This window comes from Motacilla alba, chromosome 2 (assembly GCF_015832195.1).
Source record: "Motacilla alba alba isolate MOTALB_02 chromosome 2, Motacilla_alba_V1.0_pri, whole genome shotgun sequence".
In the NCBI taxonomy this organism is placed as follows: domain Eukaryota; kingdom Metazoa; phylum Chordata; class Aves; order Passeriformes; family Motacillidae; genus Motacilla; species Motacilla alba.
The window spans coordinates 38,525,942-38,548,663 of record NC_052017.1 but is presented as its reverse complement, the minus strand read 5'-3'; the positions used below and the strand labels follow the sequence as shown (position 1 = coordinate 38,548,663).

Here is a 22,722-nt window from a genome sequence, read left to right as displayed (position 1 = left end):
ATCTGAGACCAAAACAAGGATGTACTCTATCCTCCTTCATCCCCTCAGCCTGCCAGACTAGGACAGTGCAGTACTAAGAGCAGCTACCCCCAACATGTCTGATGCTAATGTAAATAATTCCAGTTTATGAATATTGAAGAACTTTGTCACTATCTTTTGAGAGAACAAATGAAATATAGAGTTTACCAAGCTGTAATGCTCACCTGAGTGGAATTTCAGTATTTTTAAATTGCATTAGTACCCGCCAGACTAAAAATGGTAACACAGTGGGGAAGGTAACATGAAAACCAAGACACTAACAAATTTCCTTTCCTTGTAATTCACAGCATCTTGACACTGAGTTTATAAAATATTTTGATCTGGGTTTGTTTTTTTTTTACTTATAATTTACCATCAGTGCAGTTAACATGGCAAACATCCCTCTGCCCCTCTCACACACATCGAGCAAAAGCTGGAATCTGGGAAGGAGCGTGGTGTCCCAGAGCCAACTGGTAGCAGTTCTCTTGATTGTGGCTCAGAGCACACTTCCACATTCTGCCTAGAAGATCTAAGATCAATAAAATAAGACATTCACAAGAGCCTGGAGACAAGATCCGTGACTGCAGGGCACATTTCCCAATATTCTGTTTTCCTATTCTCTACATGCAGTAGATTTTCCTGTTAAACCACTGGAATGAAGAATGCTCATAATTTTACCTGTATGTTGTCTGTCATTACTATTCTCACTCAGAAGTGAAAAGATATGCACACACTGTACTTCAGGAAAACACATATGTGCTAACAGTATTTCCCAGTCACCTGGTCTTTCTTATTCAATACCTACCTTCAACAGTGATTCTTTTTTTTTTTTTCCCAGATAAGCTACTCACAACTGACTGCAATATCTCTGCCTTGCTAACAGGAAAAATGTCAGCCATATTTTATAGAGAATATGACAAAAAGAAAGTACTCTGTTTCCAAAGAACTGAAAAAGCAACATTCAGTCCTAGTAGCTGATGCCCCAAGAAACTTAAGGCAAAACATACTCTGAAAAAGTGAAGTTACTTTCTTCCTATGAGGTTAAAATCCTGAAGATCTCTGGTTACTGTGCTCTAATAATTTTTAAATGTTTACATTATGAATACCTACTACTACAATACGCATATAATTATGTTTCATAAAACATACCCTTTTTTCTGCCATGTTTGAGAGATTTGGGCCATTATTTTCTGAGAAATTAGGCTAATATTTACAAGTGCTTTTCCAATTGTCACAGTTCATTCAATGCAATCTTCCCAAACTTTCTGAAGGACTTCTTTAGTGCCTCTGCCAATAACCAAAGGATTCTGAAGACACAGCAAAGTATTACTGCCAACACACCAAGGCTATTAAAAATGTAGATAGCTGTGAAACTGTCTGTAAGACTACCCATTTCACTTGAAGGTCCAGAAAACCTCCAACCTGTGGCACTGAGTCACTATGACAAGGCAGAGCAGCCATTTTAAGGAATTAGTAAAATCAGCAGTGGAGGGTTGCTGGTTAGAAAACACTGCTTTCAATTTCTTAGTATTTGCACAAGTCTGACAACTGCACAGCTGCACAGAGTTGCCCCAAACTGTAATATAAACTAGGCAAGCTTTCCACAAAGTTCAATATGTTTTCTATTAATTCCCATTCTAAGGTCTGATCCTGTTTTGCTTTTCATTACACAGACTTGTCAGAAATTTTGGAAAATCTTCTTGGTTCCTTTCCCATACTTTATCCACCAGACACAAGTTTGTCATCCGAAGATGACAACCTATAAAACCAGTAATTTTTAAAAAAGTGTAGCCTATGAGCTCAAGGGATGCTCTCTGGGAAAACTCACTTCTGACGACCTCACCCTGGGACCAGGCAATCCCAGTGGGACAGGGGCACATTTTGGAAAGCCCTCATACCACCCAGGAACAGGGAGACCCTGCTGTTTCATGGCACCCCCGGCATTTGCAAACCAGTTTGCCTGATCACTGGCTTCTATTGTTTCCTGAGATAAGCAGGGCCCCAGTGAACAATTAGAGCTTTCAATAAATAATCTGTAAGCACATTCATTTGATTTACTGTTATTTGATATAGCAGTTAGTTTCAATGGGGCAGTTACTATTGATCACTTAAAGTACTACAGACAAACATGAAACACTTCCAGAACTCCATGGATTATTACTCTTTATCTGCCACTCATCTGGGTTACTTGTAATGGTTGTGAAATTTAAAATCAATAACAACAATTAGTGTTTGTTATACTCTGAGGAATGAATCATGTGAAATATGTTTTGTTACTAAAATGAAATGCTGAAGAGCTTGCAAACAGGAAATACTCTTGTAAATAGCAAGACTCTAAAATAATTTCTCTTGGTATTAGTGTCCAATAAAGGGGGTAAAGAAAATTAAAAGCAGGTATTTTAAATGCACACAGGAGTACACACACAATTATAAAAAGGTATCAGTAGGATTTTCTAAGGAATAAAACCTTCAACGAAACTGGTGAGAAAGATACACCCAAGTTTTCTTTAGAAAATTCCACTGCAAATCCTACAATTTCAAACTCCTTGACCTCTATAGGAGTTTTGGGTTGTTAATCATGGCAGGACTTGCTCCTATGTAGATAACTGAAGACAAAGGAAAAGCTCTGACTCCTTTTCCAACTAGCTTTTACAGGAGATAATCACCAAAAAAAAAAAAAAAAAAAAAAAAAAGTATGTAGGAAATTAATTAATAGTGGAAACTGATTTTCAGGCATATACGTTGAAAAACACCTTCTCTCTTCAGAAATTTTATTAATTTACAGAAATAAATTGTGAATCTAATTAAATGGATGGTACTAACAGTATTTTGAGATCTCTGCTAAAGTAGTAATGCTACATAATTAAAATGGAAAACAATAAGAGAAATATTTTATCATTAAAATGTAACCAGAGCTCTGTGTGAAATCATCCATTCAGAAGACTTGTTTTTCATCAATTATTTGTTATTTATCTGATGTAAATATAAGAAGGTCTAATTAAAATGTATGAGTCCTTATACAGCTTCTTGTCATTAAGACCAATGAAAGCAAACTGAAGACCATAATGAAATAATTATGTTTGCCTTTAAGAATCCTCTTCAACAACACATGGTAGTACCACACTAAATTAAAACATCAGGAACTAAATTTCTCTTGCATCTATTTCCATTTTCACTAATTATACCCCCAAGCTTTCCAATAGACCAGGCCCTGAAATTCTTTTGAAGCTGAAACAGCCTAAGGAACAGCAACCTTTTCATAGTAATGGACTTTGAAGAAGAAACAAAGGTAACACAGCCCTGGAAGGATTAATATTTCAAATAGAGTTATCATGTGAAAATATGTGTTTATTTGAAAAATGGGGAAAAGATTGTTGATAAAAAGCCAAATATGTGTTCCAAGGAAACCAATACTCTGATTTAATCTCATTTGATTGCGTCATTCCTTCCTAACCTCTTTTTCTCAGAGTATTTTCTTGTTCTGCACAGAAATTCAAGTTAGCAGAAGCATAACAAACACAGCGCTGCTGGGCAGTGCCAGTGTACCACGCTGTAACTGAACTCTGCTTTCACATTTTGGTGAAGGTGAAAAATTGCAGTGTTCCTAATGGACTCCATTTCAGGGAGAAGAGAACAGCTATTTGCCCAAACTGCCTCCAGACATGCAGTGCATCCTAACACACAGCTCATGCTTTAACCACAAAAGTCTTGCAGGACCTCACCAAAACACAGAGAAAGGAAAGGATTCGGATAAGGAAGAGGGGGAAAAAAATAACCAAAACACAGGAGGATATGAGTCAGCTCTGACTTCTTGCAGGCAGCTGAAGGCTTCTTTTCAAAACCTCAGGGAGATAATGCATCCTTCTTGGTGTGGTGTCAGAGAAGTAAATGTGTCAATAGGCACAAAGCATAGAAAGATGAGCATTTCACATACCTAACCTGCGTAGCATGTGACTATATGTGCAACTAGAAAAACACAGCTGGAATATGCTCTCCAAACGGAGAGAGGAAGGCAGAGGTTCATTAGGCTTGGGAAAAGTAGCTTGCCCTGTTAGCTCCCTGATCAAAGACACTGAAAGACATAGGTGATTTGCCATTTGTTCTGCATTTTACACCTTAGTGTTCGAAGTGTGGAGTGAAATCAGAAATATCTTTAGAAAGTCCAAGACTTTCCAGCTAACCTCTAAAGAAGATTTGACATATACTCTCACCCCGCAACTAATAAAATTTCTTCCTCAGCTGAATGAAAAGAACTATGCTAACAACAAAACGATGCTAAGGATTACTCTGCAAGATGAGGGGGAAAAGAAAAAACCTCCTCAGACCAAAAGTTGAAAAACAGTAGCATGAACAACGGCTTAAAACCAAAGAAAGAACCCCTGAGCTCAGGACCTGATCTTAACAATAAGGAAGTTCACCCATGCATGGCATTTTAGCCAGTCCTTTCACTTTTGCCCTAAGTCAAAACCCTCAGGCTGGTGGATCAGTGAGGGTGGATCTCTGTGAAGGAGGGGAAAGTTTGATGAGAAGTTAGGACCTTTGATTAGAGCAATACAGAGAGGAGTGCAAAATCCCGAGAGAGAGTCAAGCTTTGGGGGTCACAAGAATTTTCCTGTGCCAAAACCAAGATCCTGGGGGAAGCATCTGCCTGCAGAGCCACAGCCCTTGCCCAAGGGGAGGTCTGGGTGTCACGTATCGCCAGATGGCACTGTGACACAGTTTTCCAACTCCCTTTTCTTCATGAGAGAGTGACTGCTCAGTCTTGGAAAGACAGGCAACACTGGTCTTCTTGGGAGTTTTTGAGTAGAAGCTGAGGAATTAAAGTGGCAGAGGAGCCTATATCCTGCCCCGGGCTCTGCCCACGGCCATTCCCTGAGCAAAAGTGCTGGAGGCTCTGAGAGCCCCAAAAGTCAGGGCACAGCTGCGCTGCACCTGAACACCTCTGTCCCAAATTGGTATTTGTGAACAAATAAAATACTTAAATCAACTCAGATGATGTTACATTCACTTATCATGCAAAGAACCTAGAAATCCTCTTGGTATTAGTCACCATCTGGCAGAGGAGTGATTCTGGTACAGGACTGGAAGATGAAGGAACTCTTGTAGGAGATGAGATGCACATGTCTGGATGATGTGCTGCTGTGTCATCAGCCAGCCTGGCAGAGAGGACCAGCAGGGTGGTTTAATGGCCACTTCATTAATTACCTCAAGCTGCATTCAGATTAAAAAATAAATAAAATAAGAGGATTCAAGAGACTTTTTGTGTTCTTTAACTGTATTGGTGGGGTGGGGATTTTTTTGGTTGTTCTTATTTCATTTGTTTTGTTGGGGTTTTTTTGGGGGGTTGTGTTGTGGTTTTGGGGAAGGGGTAATTGAACCATTTCTTCCACTATTTCTTCCACTATTTCCAGGCACAAATGGCTTTCTATAATCAAAGGACCCACTGAAGGAAATCTGTGTTAAAGCAAACTGTGCTTTTTGTCTCCAGTTGGTGCAACACTGGTCAACCCGTTTGATTGTCCCATTTGCTATGCATCTTTAAAAGAAGACTGATCCTTCTTTCTTTATCAGAAAAGATGCTGGATGTTCATTTTGCTGAACATCCAGCACAGTGACATGAACTTTTACTGCTATTTCCTAAAAGTACCTGTACACAAATACACCAAAGGCTCACTCATGCAACCACTCTGTCTCTGAAACTCTTATTAAAATGGAGGGTGGAGGGTTGAGTGCATTTAAGTGCTTCACTAGATAAGGCTATAAAAGACAAAGACATCCTTAATTTGTCATTTTATTGTTCAAAGATCCTTGCTAAAAATACAATGTGAGCCTAGAGAAAAATATTATGGTTCAATGGAAAGAGATCTTCCAAACCACTAAAAGAAACTAAGCGGTGCTAAAAAAATCTCTTTGTTGAAAGACATTTCTCTGCTTTTTTTCTTAGGGGATGCACTTAGAGGGTAAAATGTAAGTCACTGAAAGTGCATAAAACGGAAATCCTTCCAAACTATGGATGGGCTCTAAAATCATGTCCTTAGCAGTGAAGATCCAGAGCACTCTGAGAATTTATAAATACTCATTTCAAGCTTTAACCTATTAAACCTATACAAGTGTAGCCCGTATGTGTATATTTAACTTACATAGTTCTATAATATTCAGTTTATATATGGTATAAGCAGGGGAAAGAAAAATCACCTTGTCCAAGGGGAACAGAAGGTATATTATATACTTTGCGTCTAGGATTCTTTAACACAGACTTGCTGGATTATATTTCCATCTCTCTTAACAAAAGTATTTGAAGAAGATTCAAGGCTCAAACAGAACACTAAAAGAAAGTGGGGTCAGTTATATAAGGGCTAGCACTAGTTTGTTAAAAGTTTTTTTCATACCCACTCCCAAATAAAGGGACAAAGAAGTGAACATTGTGGGAATGTGTTTCTAAACCACATGATATCCTTATCAGATTGTCATGTACAAGGGAGGTTCTCACACAGGGACCCCATGCTGGTGAGCTGACCTGTCACATGGTGCAAGTTCTACACTCCTATTCAGATTACTAAAATGAGCTGAAGAAAGCTAGATTTCCCCTCCTCCCTCCCCCCCCAAATAAGCAAAATGCACAGTGACCAAAGTCATATTAATTTGCTGCCACTGGGAAAGCAATCCTGAGCAGCTGCAAATAAGTGAGTATATAAAGAAGATAATCTAGCTATTAAAATCTATACCGCAATTAATATCTGCTGAGCAGACTTTATTGCAGAGAAGCAAACAGAGAATCAGAGAAATGTGTGAGTCAGATAAAACAGAAGGAAAAAAACTCAGTTGATTTGTAAATTTATGGAAAGAGAGTAATATATTTTTATAAGCAAGTCCTACTTTGTCATATAAATGTCTCTATTTTCACTGTCGATGTTGTGAACACTGTCATTGTATTACTTTTTCATGTTTGGGGGAAGTGGAACAGTCCTGTAAACATTTTTAATATTAAATGAAGGTTTTAAATAGTATTTGATCATTCAAATATATGGCCTGCTTTAAAAAGTGCTGAGGGAGCTCCTAGATGCTCAGCATATTTGGAAATGAAGCCATGAAATGTGAATTTAGGATGCTAACTTTAGGCTACTGTTTCTGACATTCTTAACTTTTGAAACACATTTGCACATGCAACGACAAATTAATAAAATCCCAGACCTTAAATGGTTTTTAAAAAGACAGTTTAAAATCCATGGTTTTGGATGCAAGTTGTTTACAGATTACAATTAGGAGGAACAGCTAAGATTACTGTGACCAAAAAACTGCACAGAATCATTTCCACATTGTATCAGTTGGTTTCTTTTATAACTGGAATATGGTTATCATAAAAAGGTGGCAGCGGTAAGACATTACTCCTCGCTTGCCTGCTAGAAAATCCAGCTTTGTTACCCTACTGTCTATATTTTTCCTGAAGCACAGAGAAAATTATTATTCTCTTACTTTGGAATAGTTTTGAGCATTTTGTGGCTTGTATTTTGGTGGTTCCGTTGGGTTTGAAAGGGCTTGGATTTCAGCAAGAAGTGGCATGGGTCACAGTGCATGGGGACAGACTTCATGCACATGAGCAAAGGTCAAAATCAATCATAGCTTTGTATTTCCAGGCCTATTACTTTTGGCAGTTTACCCTGCCAGAAGGGGCTAAAATATTTGCCTCCCAAAAGGAGTAAACATCAATAGGGGGCAGGAACATAATCAGCTCCTCAACCACTCGGCAATGAGAAATGAGGGTAAAAGATCCCCTCCTCGCTGCAGCCACTAAGCCATCTAAACGTTAGATGCAACATTTTCAGCAAAAAGTTGAAAGATTTCACAGCACAGTGACTTGAAAAGGACAATAGGCCTATTTAGGCAATTATATTATGCAGGCTTTGTTATTAGGCAGCCCTGCTCAGCCCCAGAAAGTCTGGATAATCAAAAGTGTCCAAGTACAGGAAGGGGAAAAGTACAACCCCACCCTCCCGCACAGCCGCTGCCAGGACCTCTGGATTTGAAGGGTAAAGTCTATTTACCGAAGTTCCTTGGCCATTTTATACATCAACTGATATCCTTCCTCATGGGGCTGCGTGCTACAGCCTAGCAAAGCTCTGGAAAGCCCTCTGAAACCACAACTAATTTGGCCCCAGCCTCCCGCCCCTGTAAATTCAGTGCTCAGAAGCTGCTGCCAGCCCCCCAGGCAGGAGAGGGATGCTCCCCCCGGCTCGCACGCATACCAGGGCCGGTCCCCACGGCCAAACAGATCTGGAAACTCATCACAGCTGTGCTCTGCTTTTGAGGTCTCAATAGGACGGGGCATAGCGTGGCCGACCGCGGCAGACAGCAGTCCTTCGAGCACAATGTCCCTTTCACAGCCCCGCTCCCAAATCTAAATGCTGGCTGTGTAACACAGCCGCACTTCATCGGCCGCGTAAAGGGCGGTATATAAATTAGACCTGAGCAAAACCAGTCACTTGGCGTGTTTCGGGGAGGTGGGACCATAGTCCGCCGAGCAGGGCGCCTCGCTCCCCCGAGCAAAGCCCCTCGGCTTGGCCGGGCTGCGGGGCTGGCGTGACGCACACATGGTTAACAAAAACCGCTCAGCAGTAAGTAGGGATTTAACTGGATGTGAGGATGACTAACTTCGCTGTCTGAAACACTATCTCCCTCTTTCAACTCCTTAACTTCACCATAACCCTTTTCAAGGCATCGCCTCAGAAGCCTGGCTTTGTTCTGACAAGTTGCACCTTTGCTGCACAGACTCATTAGGCAAGCAGGGAGTTACCCAAAGATACATTGCTTTTCCTCCAAGCTTATCCCACCCTGACTTCACCAGCGAAAGCCTCTCATCATTTTTGTCTGCAGGAGTTTTTGACAGTGGTGCATGTCCATTAGGGTTTTCCTGTGCCAGCAGCCGAATCAGACTAACTGCATCACAGTCTACGTAGAGAATAGTTTTCCCCTTTCAGTTACTTTGGAAGAAAAATATCCCCACACAATTGTTTTTTTAAATGAAGTGGATCAGAAACAAACATTTTTTTCATCACATATTTCAGAGCATTAAGCTAGACGTATAAAAAATTTAAACAAAGACTCTATCCCTAAGCAAATCAGTCCTAGCCATTTAGCTGTAAAGTTTATAGATGAACTTCAAAGAAAATAACCTGGTTCAAACAGATCTTGCCTTCTGGGCACTAGCAAACACACCTGCAGCAATTTGATACTTGGGAATGCAGATTACAAGTCCTTCACTTCAAAATGTTTGTTTTTTAATTCAGAAAGATGAAAGAAAATAAAGTAGTGAGCTTTTTTTTTTTTTTTTTTGGAACACAGATGTTTCCAGTGCTTGCAGGGAATGAGAACCTAATCCAAACACCGCAATAATCCAGAATTTTGAAGGAATACGCATGCTTTCGGGAGTCCCATCTTCATGAACTTTCTGAAAGTTAATACCCGCTAGCTCCTCTCTAGGCAAATACTTCCTTACCAAACTGAAATAAGAACTGTATACTATGTGAGCCTCAACATCCCAGCGTGTTCTGCTGCCACGTCCATAACTTTTGACTTCATCAAATTTTTTATGGTTCTAACCCTGAGGAAATGCAGTAGGCAGTAGTCATCCACTTGATATAATTAGCTGAAACACTACATAATGCCAAACAAACTTACTCTTGTTTTGGGCCTGCTCATTTGTTTTTTTGCCTGTTTAATTAATGAAGACTAATGAAGACTTTTTTTAATAGGCTTTTCCAAGGTCAGATCTCCATTCTTTGCAGCTCCTCTCTCAGGACCTGTCCTGTTCCCACTTCCACAGTATTTAGTTAGCTCATGTTTCACCAAAAGTTATTGGTTTTCTCTCAGTATTTGCTGCCACTGCACTATGAGGGAGCAGAATATTCTAACTTACTTAAGAAACTATAAATTACTAATTCTTACAATCTTAAATCTTTTGTCCTTTTAAGAACTATCCTTGTCTAATTTAATTGCACCAACCTGATTTTTATCTTACGACAAAAGGCGTGAGAACGAATTACGATTAAAAGTGCAGTTGGGTTCTAGTCTCATTTCTGAGTCCACGATTTTGTTTGCAAACAAATAATCTCATTTTAAATGTACAACAATATAACTAGAATCACATAAAGCATAAACTCATGTGATTGCAAAGTCAGGGGGGTTTTTTGTATTCTTGTAACACACCGTGTAATACGCAGTGGCTAACAGTTGCGTTGCAAACCAGGGCAGGTTTTTCCTCCCACAGGGGAGAGGAAAAAAATACCACACAAGTTAAGGTCATGTTAGGGTTGTGTCTTATTCTCTATTTTTACTTTGCAGACCCTCATGGACCAGAAAATTCATGATGCTGCAGGAGTGCACTAGTTTAGTGAATTGTAACAGGATTAACATACGGAAGATGTGCTGAAGTTGGAGACCTACAGCATTCTGCCCTAAACCCTGCAATGGCCAATTTTGCTAGCAGTTCAGTTGAAACCCTGATGCTGTCTGGGATTGTTACTGGCCTGCTCTGAGTTTGTACTATCCATGTACTATTCCCTCAACAACCATTTACCTTTTACTCTACAATCACATCTCTATCAAAGCAATATTTCTAAGGCCTAAGGCAATGGCTGCAGGTGTACTGGCTTGGATTTTTTGTGCAGAGCCAAAAATTAAACAACAAATTAGGCCAAAAAGACCCTATCACACTTCTTACAATTACAAAATTTGATTACTGTTACATTACATCAAATCACAGAAGTCTTCGTAAAAATGGAGAATCAGGAAATGCTAGAGTTAGAATTGAACATTGCTATCTTTGTATTTATAAGCACTGGAGCAACCTTTAAACTATTAAAAGCTTTCTGGACCACAAAATTTCTAGTTCTGTCATATTTTCACAAGATGCAAGATAAAAATCTTAACCTTTGAGAGAATTTTTGTATTTCATAATCCGCTTATATATTTACTCATGCATAAACTGCTTACACTTTCTTCAAAACTGAAAACAAAATTTGCTCTAAGGTTTCAAACAGAAATCTTAATTTGGACTCTAACTAAATTGTTTTTCCACATTTCTATACCATTAACTTTCACAGTTCAAATTATAGCCACTGTACTATGATTCAGGTTTTGACCCGATTTTAAATTCCCATGAAGTGAAGATTAATCCTACTGCTTATGAAGTTACAAGACTGGATTCCTGAACGCATATTCCTGTATTTTTATTTGCTCTTGTTAATATGAGTTTCTTTGATTAGCTAAACTTTCCTGTTATCAACACTTGTCTCTTATCACAGGCCCTAGGCAAATGACATATTTACCACTCATTCCATTCTGATAAGGGTAATCCTGTGTTTAACTTGCCCAAGAACAAACACCATATATTTTGTTTTTGAGAATCCTGCTTCTAGGTATTAACAACATACAAGAGAAAGAGCAGGGTGTTTTAAAGCCAGGAGTTATTTAAAGAATATTTTGCAAGTGTCAGCTTTTAACGACAGTATATATGCTTCCTACTCCAGGAAAGTTTATTTAATTCCAAGTTTCCGCAATATCACCACTGAAGTTATACTAAAGTTTAAACCGTGAAAGGAGGAAAAAGCATTTTTACTAAAACATCTGGTTTGGATTTTTGTTTTTGCTAACTGAAGCTCTCCCATAGCTAGTAACACTATTTTAAAGTAAAAGCTTTGTTTCATATTTTGTTTGAAGCATTTTGAAAGCAGTGCGAAAAAAATAAATATCCCATGCTGAACTTCGCAGTCTCCTTTTAATTGTAAAGACATCAAAACATTTGCAGTGTTGTAGGCCGCTAGTCACTGATTTTTACAATTCTGTTTTCATTACTCAACCCACACAAATGTCATATGGTGTCTGAAAACTTTTGAGCCGAGTGAAACACACTATTTCACTGAACACTCCTAAATTTATTTTTCAATTACCTACTCCACCCCTTTGAAATGTCGAAGAGAGAACTCCTCTAATTCCTAGTTAACTTTTTAACATACCGCAAAACAGAAATTTCCAACAGCATTATACAGTTAATGGTGTACTGAAGTGTTCGAGAGCGTGCTAAAAACATTTTGATAGATAGCCAAGTCATTTATCTAAATCACTGTCAGAGCAGTGAAGCATCCTGCAAGCTTTTAAGCATAGTATAAGGTGATATTTTCTGGCACTTTTTATCATTTCTCAAACCTGAAACTGGGATGTTAAAATACTGCTATTGTTTATCATCTATATATTTCAGCAACAAATCAAGACCCTATAACATAGTAACACATTTTCAGAAGCGTCCTACCACTAACTCTCACTCCTCTGTTAAGAGTGCAAGGCTGTCTGAATCTCAAGGTATAGAAATAATTGATGGTTAAACTCAAAGGGTGTTCACAGTAAGTAGTTTTCTAGCAAAACAGCAACTTCTTAGAGCAACAAAGTGAAGAAGAAAGGTGGCAGCAAGGTCAGTACAAAGAAATATTGCCTTTTCTTCAGAAACTTATAACTACTGTCTGATTTTTGGAATGGCAACCTACCCACTGCAATTCCACATCTTTACAAGAACTGCAGAGATCAACATTTTAATTGCTTGGCTGCTCTGCTAAAATGCACTTCAAGACAACATGCATCCTGATTAGCAAATGTGCTACAAAATTAGATTAAGGGGGGGGGGGGGGGGGGAAGCTACCACAGAGATGTTATGTAAATTCGTCTTTCACTGGTTGGAGTTTTGCAAGTATTTGCTGTATTACATTACGATTTTATGTGTTCCTGTTTGGCTCCACAACTGTTGTTAGGATCAATATGCCACATGAGAAGGGATAAACAGAAAGAAGTCCGGTGCTTCTTTCCTCTTTCCTTTCTTGCCAAAAGGAGAAAAAAAAAAGCTTGCAAACCACATTTTGCACAAAAACTCACCCCACCCCTCATTACCTCCGCACTTAATTACCAGTCTTTCTTTTTTAAATACATGCAAGTAAATAAATTAAATAAATAACAACAACAACAATTATAATAATAGTAATTGCTTTAAAGTGGAAAAATAACAGTTGGGACCTACATTGAGCACTGTGCCGGTGTTGCCACTCTGTTTGTGCCAATCCACTGAAGCATGCTTTGAGAGCCTTCTCCTGGAGCATGCAGGAAGACGGACTCGCAGTGTAGAAATCCAGCATCTGAGCAGGGCTCACTGCTAGAACGTCCATACAGTCAAACATGATTCCCCCTGCACAGAATGCCTGCAAAAGTGCTTTCCTCTAGGTGTGGAGGAAAATGGCACATAAAAGTACACCCAACTCCATCAAACTCTGCCCCTTTTTTGGCACGTAGGCTGTTGGTCTTTTTCCCAGACCAGAATCATGAATTATGACAGACAACACAGCTAAAAGCCTGTAATTGATCCAAATGATCATTTACCATTTTCCAGGCTGCCCAGCCAATCCAGCAAGATGGGGGGATGCGAGCCGCATTCCAAGTTTTAGCTACCATCAATTTCCCCCCAAAATTTCTTGAGAGTCAGTCCAGCTCCTGAGGCGCTCGCCGGGTGTGTGCCGCGTCCCACGCCGTGCCAATCGCCCACCTCCCCGGGATAAAACAGCTCCGGTGGAGGCTCGGGATCCCCCTCGGCCGTGAATAGATGCTTCTGCCTCTGAACAGCTCACTTCCTACTACTTGTGTCACAGGGAATGAAAGATTGAATTGCCTAATATATGCGAGTGAACTTTCCGTGAACCCTTCCCAGGCTGCTAACCTTCAAATGACCCAAGCGGTCTGACATCACCAGCTCCCAGGATTCTCACACGCCTTCACAACTCCCAGCAGCCCTGCAAAAAAGCCAGGCAGGCGGGCGGGCAGGCAAAGGCGAGCCCCAGCCCTGCCGGAGTCGCCCCGCGGCCGCCGAGCGGGCGGGTGCGGACGGGGAGCGCAACTTACAAAAAGATCCAAAATAATAAAGTAATTTTAAAAATTAAAAAAAAATTAAAAAGCCAAACACAACAACGAGGAGGAGGGGAAGGGGGTGGGAAGTAAAAAAGCGGCGTTTTCAGCGGTTACAGGGAACGGAGAATTTGAAAATTCCAGCTCAATTTGCTGAAAGTTCTGTGCCCCCCTCCCTCCCTCCCTCACACACACACATTCCTTTCCTCCCCGGAGAGGCCACGAGCGAGGCGCAGGCGCTGCCGCTGTTCCAGAGCCAGGGACACGGGCTTCGCCCCAGCTGCTGGGCTGGCGGGCTGGGCTTGGGAGCAGCCTCATCCCGGCGCTGCCCCGGCACACGCCAGCGGGGACCCGGCTCACTGCCACCCGCGGGGACCCCGCTCAATACCACTCGCAGGGACGGCGGCCGGTGCCAGCCCCATTCCCAGCGGGGAATCGCAGGGGCCCGTCCCTCCTGGGCGGAGGGGCGGGGGGGCGGTCAGGCCCCATCTCTCCGCACCATCTATCCCTCACCCCGGCTCTTAAGTCACCCAGCGCTCCCTGGCTTCCCCGATGGGTCAGATTTGGCACTGCCCGTGAGGGTCTGTCCCCACGACCGAGCCCAGGGCAGGAAACAGCCACGCATCCCCTCTTCTCCCGCCCCAGCCCCGCCGCCGCCGGGTCCTGCCTGTCTCTGATTAGCAGAGAGGGGCTGGGGCCGCTGGTGTAGCCCCGGAGGGGCTGTATCGGCTTTCAGAGGGCTAATGAGCCCCAGCTCCCCGGGAGGGGAGAAAGGCCACGAGCTAATCCATGGGGAACGGGACCCAGCCCATGGTGCTGAGCGGGGAGACTTCCCTGGGGCAGGCGGCTGTGGCCAAGCCCTCACAGCCACTCTGAAGGCAAGGGGCTGCTCCCACCCACTAAGGTCTGTGCTAAACCACGCCGCCGACAGCCCTCCCTCATGGCCGGTCTAGGTGTCAAAGGCTTCCCAAGGCTGTGGCCACGATGCCACAGCCAGCCCTGTGCGGGCCCACCACTTGCATGAAGCCAGCAGAGAGCTCGGTGCTTTTTAGGTAGGTAACTACCTTCTCCAAAATCTTGCTCATCGAGAAAGACTCCATGGAGGTTTCCACCAGTTCTTATTCCTATGGACAATTTTAAAATTAAAAACAACAGCTTGGAGACATTCCCTCCGCTCCAGTGGGAAGGACATGAGCTCAATAGCCACATGCATGCTTTAATTTTAAATGAATAAGCCAAGCCACCTCAGCCCCAGCAGTGAGCATCATCCAGGAGCAAGGCACACAGGAGCCTTCCTTCCCCGCTCCAAAGCAAGCTCAGGTGCAGAAACTAGAAAACTGAACGCTTGATTATTGCTCATTTCTTGCAAAGCCCTAGATAGGAGTCGGGCAGAGAGGGGCACACTGAGCAGGCATGGCACACCACTGGCGACCGTAAAGAAATGCTGGAGAGAGACTCACCCTGGGACCTGCGCAGCCACTTTAATGGATGTGGTGTCCCCTCTCCACAAAAAGTCCTTTGATGAACCGAAAGCTCTCTGACAATGCCTGCAGATTGTATTAACAAAACTTTTCACACAGATTCAAGAATTTACAAAAAAACCCCAAACCACAAAACAAATCCCCCACACAGCACACGCACTTGTTCCCTGAAACTGATATACCCACATTGAAAACCAGCGGCCAGCAAAAAGACCTGCTGCAATCTGGAAGCGAATCCTTTTGAAGAGATTAAAACAAAAGCTTTTCTTAGCCTCCTTCTCCCCTCAACGGGAGAGCTGTAGCTGTCCCTGCAGCAGGCAGCCTCTCTTTCCCTCTTCCCTTCAGGCAGAAGAGTTAAAAATGCCAGAGTTTAACAGCGTCTTTTTAAAGGACTTTTTAAGGACTTTCTCAGCCCTTTGGGGTGTCCTCCCCCAGCCTGAACTCCTGCAGTTGAAGAAGGCTCTGACACTCTCTAATCTAAAATTTATGCACAGCATACGCTTACTGAAAAAGCCATCCTTCAGGGAAGGCTTGTTTAAACTATTTCAGCGCAGCAAAACAGTGTTTGTTGCATTAAAATAGCCAAGTGGAAAAGTGGCTAAACTTCTTTTTTTTTTTTTTTTTTTTTTTTTTTTTTTTTTTTTTTTTTTAATATCTTGGCTGGCTACATTGCTACAGTTTTGTTTGGAATAGCAAAGCTAAATTAACAGACAGTTATTTTCTAACCAGACGACACAGGATGCACGAGAAATTTGGAATACGTAATGTATCACCACAAAAATAACTGGAAAGGATGACACAAAACACAGTATGTTTTTTTTCAGTCTCCAATTTAAGGAGAAAACAGCTTTTTGTGTGGACCAGAGTTCTTGGAACAGTTTAAGCTTTTGCCAAGAAAAACATGTTGCATATGTGAGTTAAAAGTAAACAGAATCAGACAAACAGAAATACAGTTATGATTATCCCATTAGCAGTCTTATAATACCATATTCAAAAATAATACCTGTCAGTTGTACCTCAAAATGTAGAGTGGCAGCTTCTGAAAGTAAATGTTGGGAAGTGACACTTGAGTGTGTATGAATTGGAAAAAGACTGCTTATTCTCTCTGGATCAAAATGAGCCAGGTAGCTCATCATGCTGTGTTACAGATAATAGTTGCACTAATGCTTATATTTATTACTAAATGCACACGTAATTTAAAAATTCCTCAAATGGCCTAATGGTTTGCTCACACACTATTTCTACAACACAGTAACCAATGCATCTCTTATTTCACTTTGAAATAGCACAACACTTGTTTTTCTTCAACAGAGTATCAGGAAAAGCTACATTCATAAAATGGGGAGCATTTCCTAATTTTGACCAGGACTAATCATAAGTATTGTGCTAACTAATAGTCCTTGAGTTCAAATGCAACCACAGCTTAAGTATTGCCACATATTTTAAATGCCTATCCAGCACCCACAGAGGTGCGAGGAGGCAACAACTCTCGAATATCTTTGACTTTGTCCATGGAAAGAAATTGTGGTTTCACATCAGGGCTTTGATCTGTTTTCTCTCAGACTGTGATAGCAGAAACTTTACAATAAACATATTCTTAGCTATAAATGAAATAAAAAGCACAAGTTCAAGTCAGAAATCTATTTCCTCTGGTGTTACTGTATATTTGTCAGTGTGACATAGCACATTTGAAACCCATAATCATAAAACAAAAATTTACAGCCAAGGTTTAGGGTCTACATCTGTTTCTCTGGTTTTTGTACTGCAATTACCCACTGGACAATTCAGAAAGCAGCACTATGAATCATGTACTGCACACATGGTAGTGCTGGTCACTTTTTTGTTAGTACAAGAGGCTGAGGATGCCATAATATGCTTCACTGGGAGAGAGAGAGAGCATTAACTAGAATTAGGATGAGTGCACCAGGCTCTCTAATAAAAATGACTTTACTAGAAGCAACAGAGCACTTCTGGAACATTACAGGCATATTTATAGCATGGAAAAATTAAGAAGTGCATGCAGAAATTCTCCCCAACTAAGTACCTTGGGAGAAGCAGACTTTTTTTTTTTTTTCTTTTGCATGCATTTTACTATTAATCAAATGTAGCACTCTCTTGAAACAGTTTTGACAGCAGAGTAAATGGTTACTAGTGAATGATGTGTGTGTTTAAGCAGTGAAAGCAGAGACAAAGTGATGTTTTCTTCTACTCCCTAGGCAAGAGCTGACACTAAGCTTGCTGCCTCAGCTTTGATACTCACAGATTCCTTTGTGTCAGTTGCTGGGAGAATCACTGGCAGTTCACTAACCCTGACTCACACACAGGGGCTTTGATTTTTACCTCTTCATTGACGATAGATGTTAATATGAAACAGTACTTGCCTGCCTTGGCAGTTTTTTTCTTTTTTCCCCTCTCTCCAACTGGTGATACAAATCTGAAAAATCTGAAAACCTGAATTCCCCCTTCACTATATGTAGTTTTTAGTGTTGAAGGATGTTTTCTTCATGTCTCGAGCACATGAATGATGTCAAAAAATTATGGGGAAGAAAATCACTAGGTCACAAGAGAATGGCTGAATATTTAAAACTCTAAGGTAATTTTAAGAAACGGGTATCAACTGTGAGCAACAATTGCCCTGAAGAAAGTAAAACAGTAAAATTACTGGCATGAAATGGCACAAATGACATGGAAAAAACATGAACTACAGTGAAATTAAGTAAAAAGGGGGTTTCTTCAGTCTGCTATACACTACTGTGCACAGCTTGCAATGACTGAGACAGGAATTTGCACTACGAAGAATTATTTCAGGCCTGAAATATAACAGCAACTAGTGAAAGACAATTCAGTGCAGAGCAGTATTTTATTTTAGATGGGAAAAGCAGAATTAGTCATCTTCAGACCCAGAACTCAGGCATGCAACCAGTTTGCAAATCACTTACGGATAAAGACTTTTTGTCTGTTTTAATCAGTGGATATGTATTTGCAAAGATGCCTTTAAAGCTGATTGCTTAACTTAAAGGCTATAGAAATAATTAATCTCCACAAACTTGAGCATACAACCATGTTTCTTAGAATCCATACAATCCTTTGGCCTGGAGCCAGGGGAGAACTGCCCTACATGATAAAACTGGGAGTTTATCTGGCTCAGCAATCCATTTCTAAGAATGACTGCTACCAGCTCTTTCTAAGGAAAATACAGGAATCCCTAGTGATTGGCAAAGTATAACTCACCCATAGGTCCTCTAATAGCCTATTCTCTAACAGCAAATCACTTAAGCATTAAAGCATGAGATTTAATATCCCTTCCAAATTTTTTTTTTTTTGGTAATAGCCCTGATATTCTAGATAGTCCTATATAACCAATGTCATTTTGGATTGTGATAAATTAGTAGCTTCGCGACACAGAAGTAGATAGCAAGTTATTAGGCTTTGAGATAAAGAAGGATAACTTTTAAAAAACAGACAAACAAACAAAAAAACCACTGTAAAACTCATCCACATTGCAAATGAAGGAGAGAGACCAAACTGCACCTTTTTGAGGCCCCAAAAGCTGATGGCTGCAGGCTCCTGAAAGGTTAGCAAAGAGGCAATGACATCACATGCATGAAGAGGGGACAACATGCATTTTTAAAGGATATAAAAAGAAAAGAATATGATTAGATTAAACACTGGCTATATACTGAATCTACACTTGCTGTTTATGAGGATCCTGCAGTGCAAACACCACTGCTAAATGGTTGCCAGAAAAGAAAAAAGAAGTGAGGAAAAAAAGGTTTGCTTCATTTTGTTTTGTTTTTAAATGACTAGAAACTGCTGTTTCAAAGTTTAGCCAAGAAAGAGATTTTTACTGTTAGCCTATAAATCCCTCAAAACATAGAATTATAATGGAAATGCTGAGGTAACTGGAGTGCCATGCATGGCACTGACACATTGCATTATATAATCCAGGGAGAATGAATGTTGGGACATCTATAAAATCTAAGCAGAATCAAGATGTATGAAAGAGCAGAAGAGCAAGTAGAAATGCTGAGTATTAAACTGCAGATAATACTACTACTAACAATAAAATTTCCTACATGCTGAATATGCTTTTGGTTGGCTGAAGGCGAAAGAGCACAGAGCTCCATTACAACTACAACAGAGATTCTAAAACGCTGTTCAAGTAACGGCTTTGTTTCTGCCTTTTTTAAGGAGGTAGAAAAAAGAAAGTCACCTAACAAAAAGATAGCATTTCCTGATGTTTTGATATTGTGAAAGGTGTCTAAAAATGTATAAACAAATAATCCAAGAACAAATGGGAGTTCCAAACACAGGCATCTTACTACCCCAGCTGTAACCAGAAAGAGAATATAAACTGGGAATACTGTACTTCTTCTACAGGTTCACTAATTGCCGCTTAAACTCTTGATGAAAAGTTAGCCCTGATGGCCTTCTTCCAGAAAAAGACCAAAGTTACCAAACAGTGACTGGAACTCCAGCTCAATATGTACATATATCCTAACACAGACTAACCTTATCCAAGGCCTATTTCATTTAAGTCAGACTTAAGCAGCATTTAAGGCTTGTGCTCCTACACTGCTGACAAGGACAACCTATACAGAGGGATGGCAGAGGCCTGAGATGGCTGAAATACACCTTGAGTGGAGCTCCGGTCACATAAAGCCCAGTGCAGGTTGGGACTGGATTATGCCATGAATGTAAACTGCAATGGACCCACGCTCGGCAGCTTGACATGCTTGTTAATGACAATCCAGTTCCCACTTAGCTAGTTCCCAAACCTATATCAAACAGTGAAAGAACAGCCCAGTATCCTATCTCTGGGTATCGTAGAAACAAGAATGAAGGGGTGACTAGAAAATGTGTTGGCATAGCTACCTGGCTAGCAGGGGTAATGACAGCAATGACAATGTGGTGACATTGCCTGAAATCTGCTGGTAATGATGATCATCATGCCAACACCTCCACTCTGCCTGTTGCCCTAATGCACTGTATTTTCACACCTTTGTTTCTGTCATGCAGATGTGCTTTCTGTTTGGGAACAGCCTGTGTAAATTTTTGCTGTAAATGAGGTAGAATTACCCAAAAACTGAGGTATATATTTAGCAAATAGATGTCTGGTTTCTTTTGTAGAACATGTGCCATCAATAATGTGGGAACTAACTGAGGGCACATGTCCTCTGAGGGACACTGTTATTATCACTGTAACTTTATTGATTTAGCCTGAAAAGTAAACTTTACTAAGGGGGTCAGTTTTACAAGCATACAGGTTATCATAGTGTAACTACTATTGAGCAGGTAAGAGATTCTGTATATTCCTTTTATACTGCAGTAACTGGGCGGTGACAGGTAACACTCTCTCAAAAAGGAGCAACTGCTTTTTCACCCTATATTGTTATACCAATGTAGCATTCAAACATAGATGAGATCTCAGGAAAAGTCAGGCTGGGCTGGACCTCACTTGCATTCAGAACAAGCAATGGCACCATCAATGACATCTAGTCTGAAATGTTCACAAGATGTTTCCTGGTTTTCAAACTCCACTAGAATATACTTATCAAATTGTTCTTTGGTGCATTCCTCAAATTCTACTTGACTTGTGCAATTTAAGCCAACAAAGAAAAATATGCATGGTCCCAAGCTGCTTCACTAAGTTAGTCCCACATGATTAAATAGATCTGCAAATTCTCATACCCTTAGATTGCAAGACTCCCATATTTGACCACAGAAGGGATTGAATGTCCACACATATTATCTCCATGTTCAGGGAATCACAACTGACACACATGCTTCAACCAAAGACAACTTACACAGCTGATGTGCAGTTAGATATGGTGGTGGTGAACAGCACCCTGCCCCAGGCTTTGTGCAATATCATGGATTTTTTTGCCCTTTTGGAACTTTTAGTCCAAATATAGTGGTGGACATGCAAGGTGGTCTCTAAGCATGTGGTGGTCCCTCAGCATATCAGGCTTGACAGATCTATAAAACTATCAAACTAGTTTTGCATAAACGAGACCAAAAACTCTTCATTTGGGTATCTTGACCCTTCTGTCTGAAAAGTTCTGCACAGACCTTGTCATCACACTGAAAGAAACCACTTCTTTTAATCCAATCACAGTTTTGAGCAAGCATCCTCAAGAACAGGCTTCTCATTCTTTAGACACTGATCTTCCACATATGTTATCAAACTATTAGAAAAACAGGCTTATTTGACTTCATGTGGAGACATGGGAAGAAGAATGTGTGTTCTGTCCTTTGCAAAATGGCTTTGAGATCTCACCCTTACTGCATCCATCCATTCTATCTTGGGCATGAAATATGACAAAGGGTACGCCAAAAGACAGGGTTGTGGCCAAGCTCTTTCAAAGAATTTTCAAGATTGTTGGATGGGTAAAGTAAGCCTGAATCTATCAAGATTTAGTTACAAGAAATGCATGTGCACATTCTTAATCCTGAGAAATGTGTTAATTATCCTTAAAAAGTACAGCAAGTTCTTATCCCCAATCAGATCTTAAACAACAAGTTGGTGCATATATGCTAATTAAAATCCTAAAAAAGTTAAAGGTGTACCTGTTGGATTCTTAAATTTGTCTAAAAATTGTTAGGACTTTTTTTTTTTAATTTTTTAAACAGACTTACTAAGAGCAGAAGGGCACATCACTGATACTAAAGCCTATACTGCTAGCTGAACAATGCAGGAACATTATGTCACTCAGAGGCAGAACTTCACAGGCATGCAAGAGAGGCTAAGAGCTTTGCCAACACAAATTATCAGACAGAACCTCACTGGAAAAAATGAGGCACAAAGATCTAAGTGAAGTGTAAAACTTACTGAGACTTGAACGACATGTTGACAGATACCACTCCACTCTCTTGCTTCCTATCAGAACCCAACAGCCAAAGCAGAGATTCCTAAGCAGTGTTTTTACAGGCCAGGCTTAGTCTCTCCCTCATCTTATCAGTAGCCTTCAAAGGGACTGTGGGTGGATCTCCTCCAGGGGAAAAAAAAAGAAAAAAATAAAACAACAGAAAAACCCTCAGAAGTGCCACCTCTTCCATACAAATATATTGGCGCAACCACTGAGACTTTGCTTGAGCTGAGAAAACACACCTGGCTCTTCTAAAGGAGAAATTAAAGAATTTGTGCTTCAGCCCTCAAGCCTTGAGTGGCCTTAGAGAAGAGGAATAGCTAAGGAGAGAGTCTAATCAGGATGCAGGGAAAATCAATACTTGCTTCTTGAAATGCCTTAGGCAGGAAGGAACAGTTTAAGGTTGAGACATTTTTCTG

At 40.7% G+C, this 22,722-nt stretch overlaps 1 protein-coding gene across 9 annotated transcripts in view; it reads right to left on the bottom strand.

Moving 5' to 3' along the window:
• The window catches only part of RARB (retinoic acid receptor beta), a 319,525-nt gene that overhangs the window by 76,480 nt on the left and 220,323 nt on the right, over window positions 1–22,722 (bottom strand). For 4 of the 9 annotated variants that reach the window (XM_038128356.1, XM_038128359.1, XM_038128358.1 and 1 more), the window contains one exon: window positions 15,414–15,500. The exons of 2 other annotated variants lie outside the window; for them this stretch is intronic. In XM_038128356.1, coding sequence (XP_037984284.1) covers window positions 15,414–15,500 — 87 coding nt within the window. Of the gene's footprint in view, window positions 1–13,078; window positions 14,755–15,413; window positions 15,501–22,722 lie in introns of those variants that run through there. 3 more of the 9 variants (XM_038128363.1, XM_038128362.1, XM_038128365.1) reach the window with 3 other exon arrangements.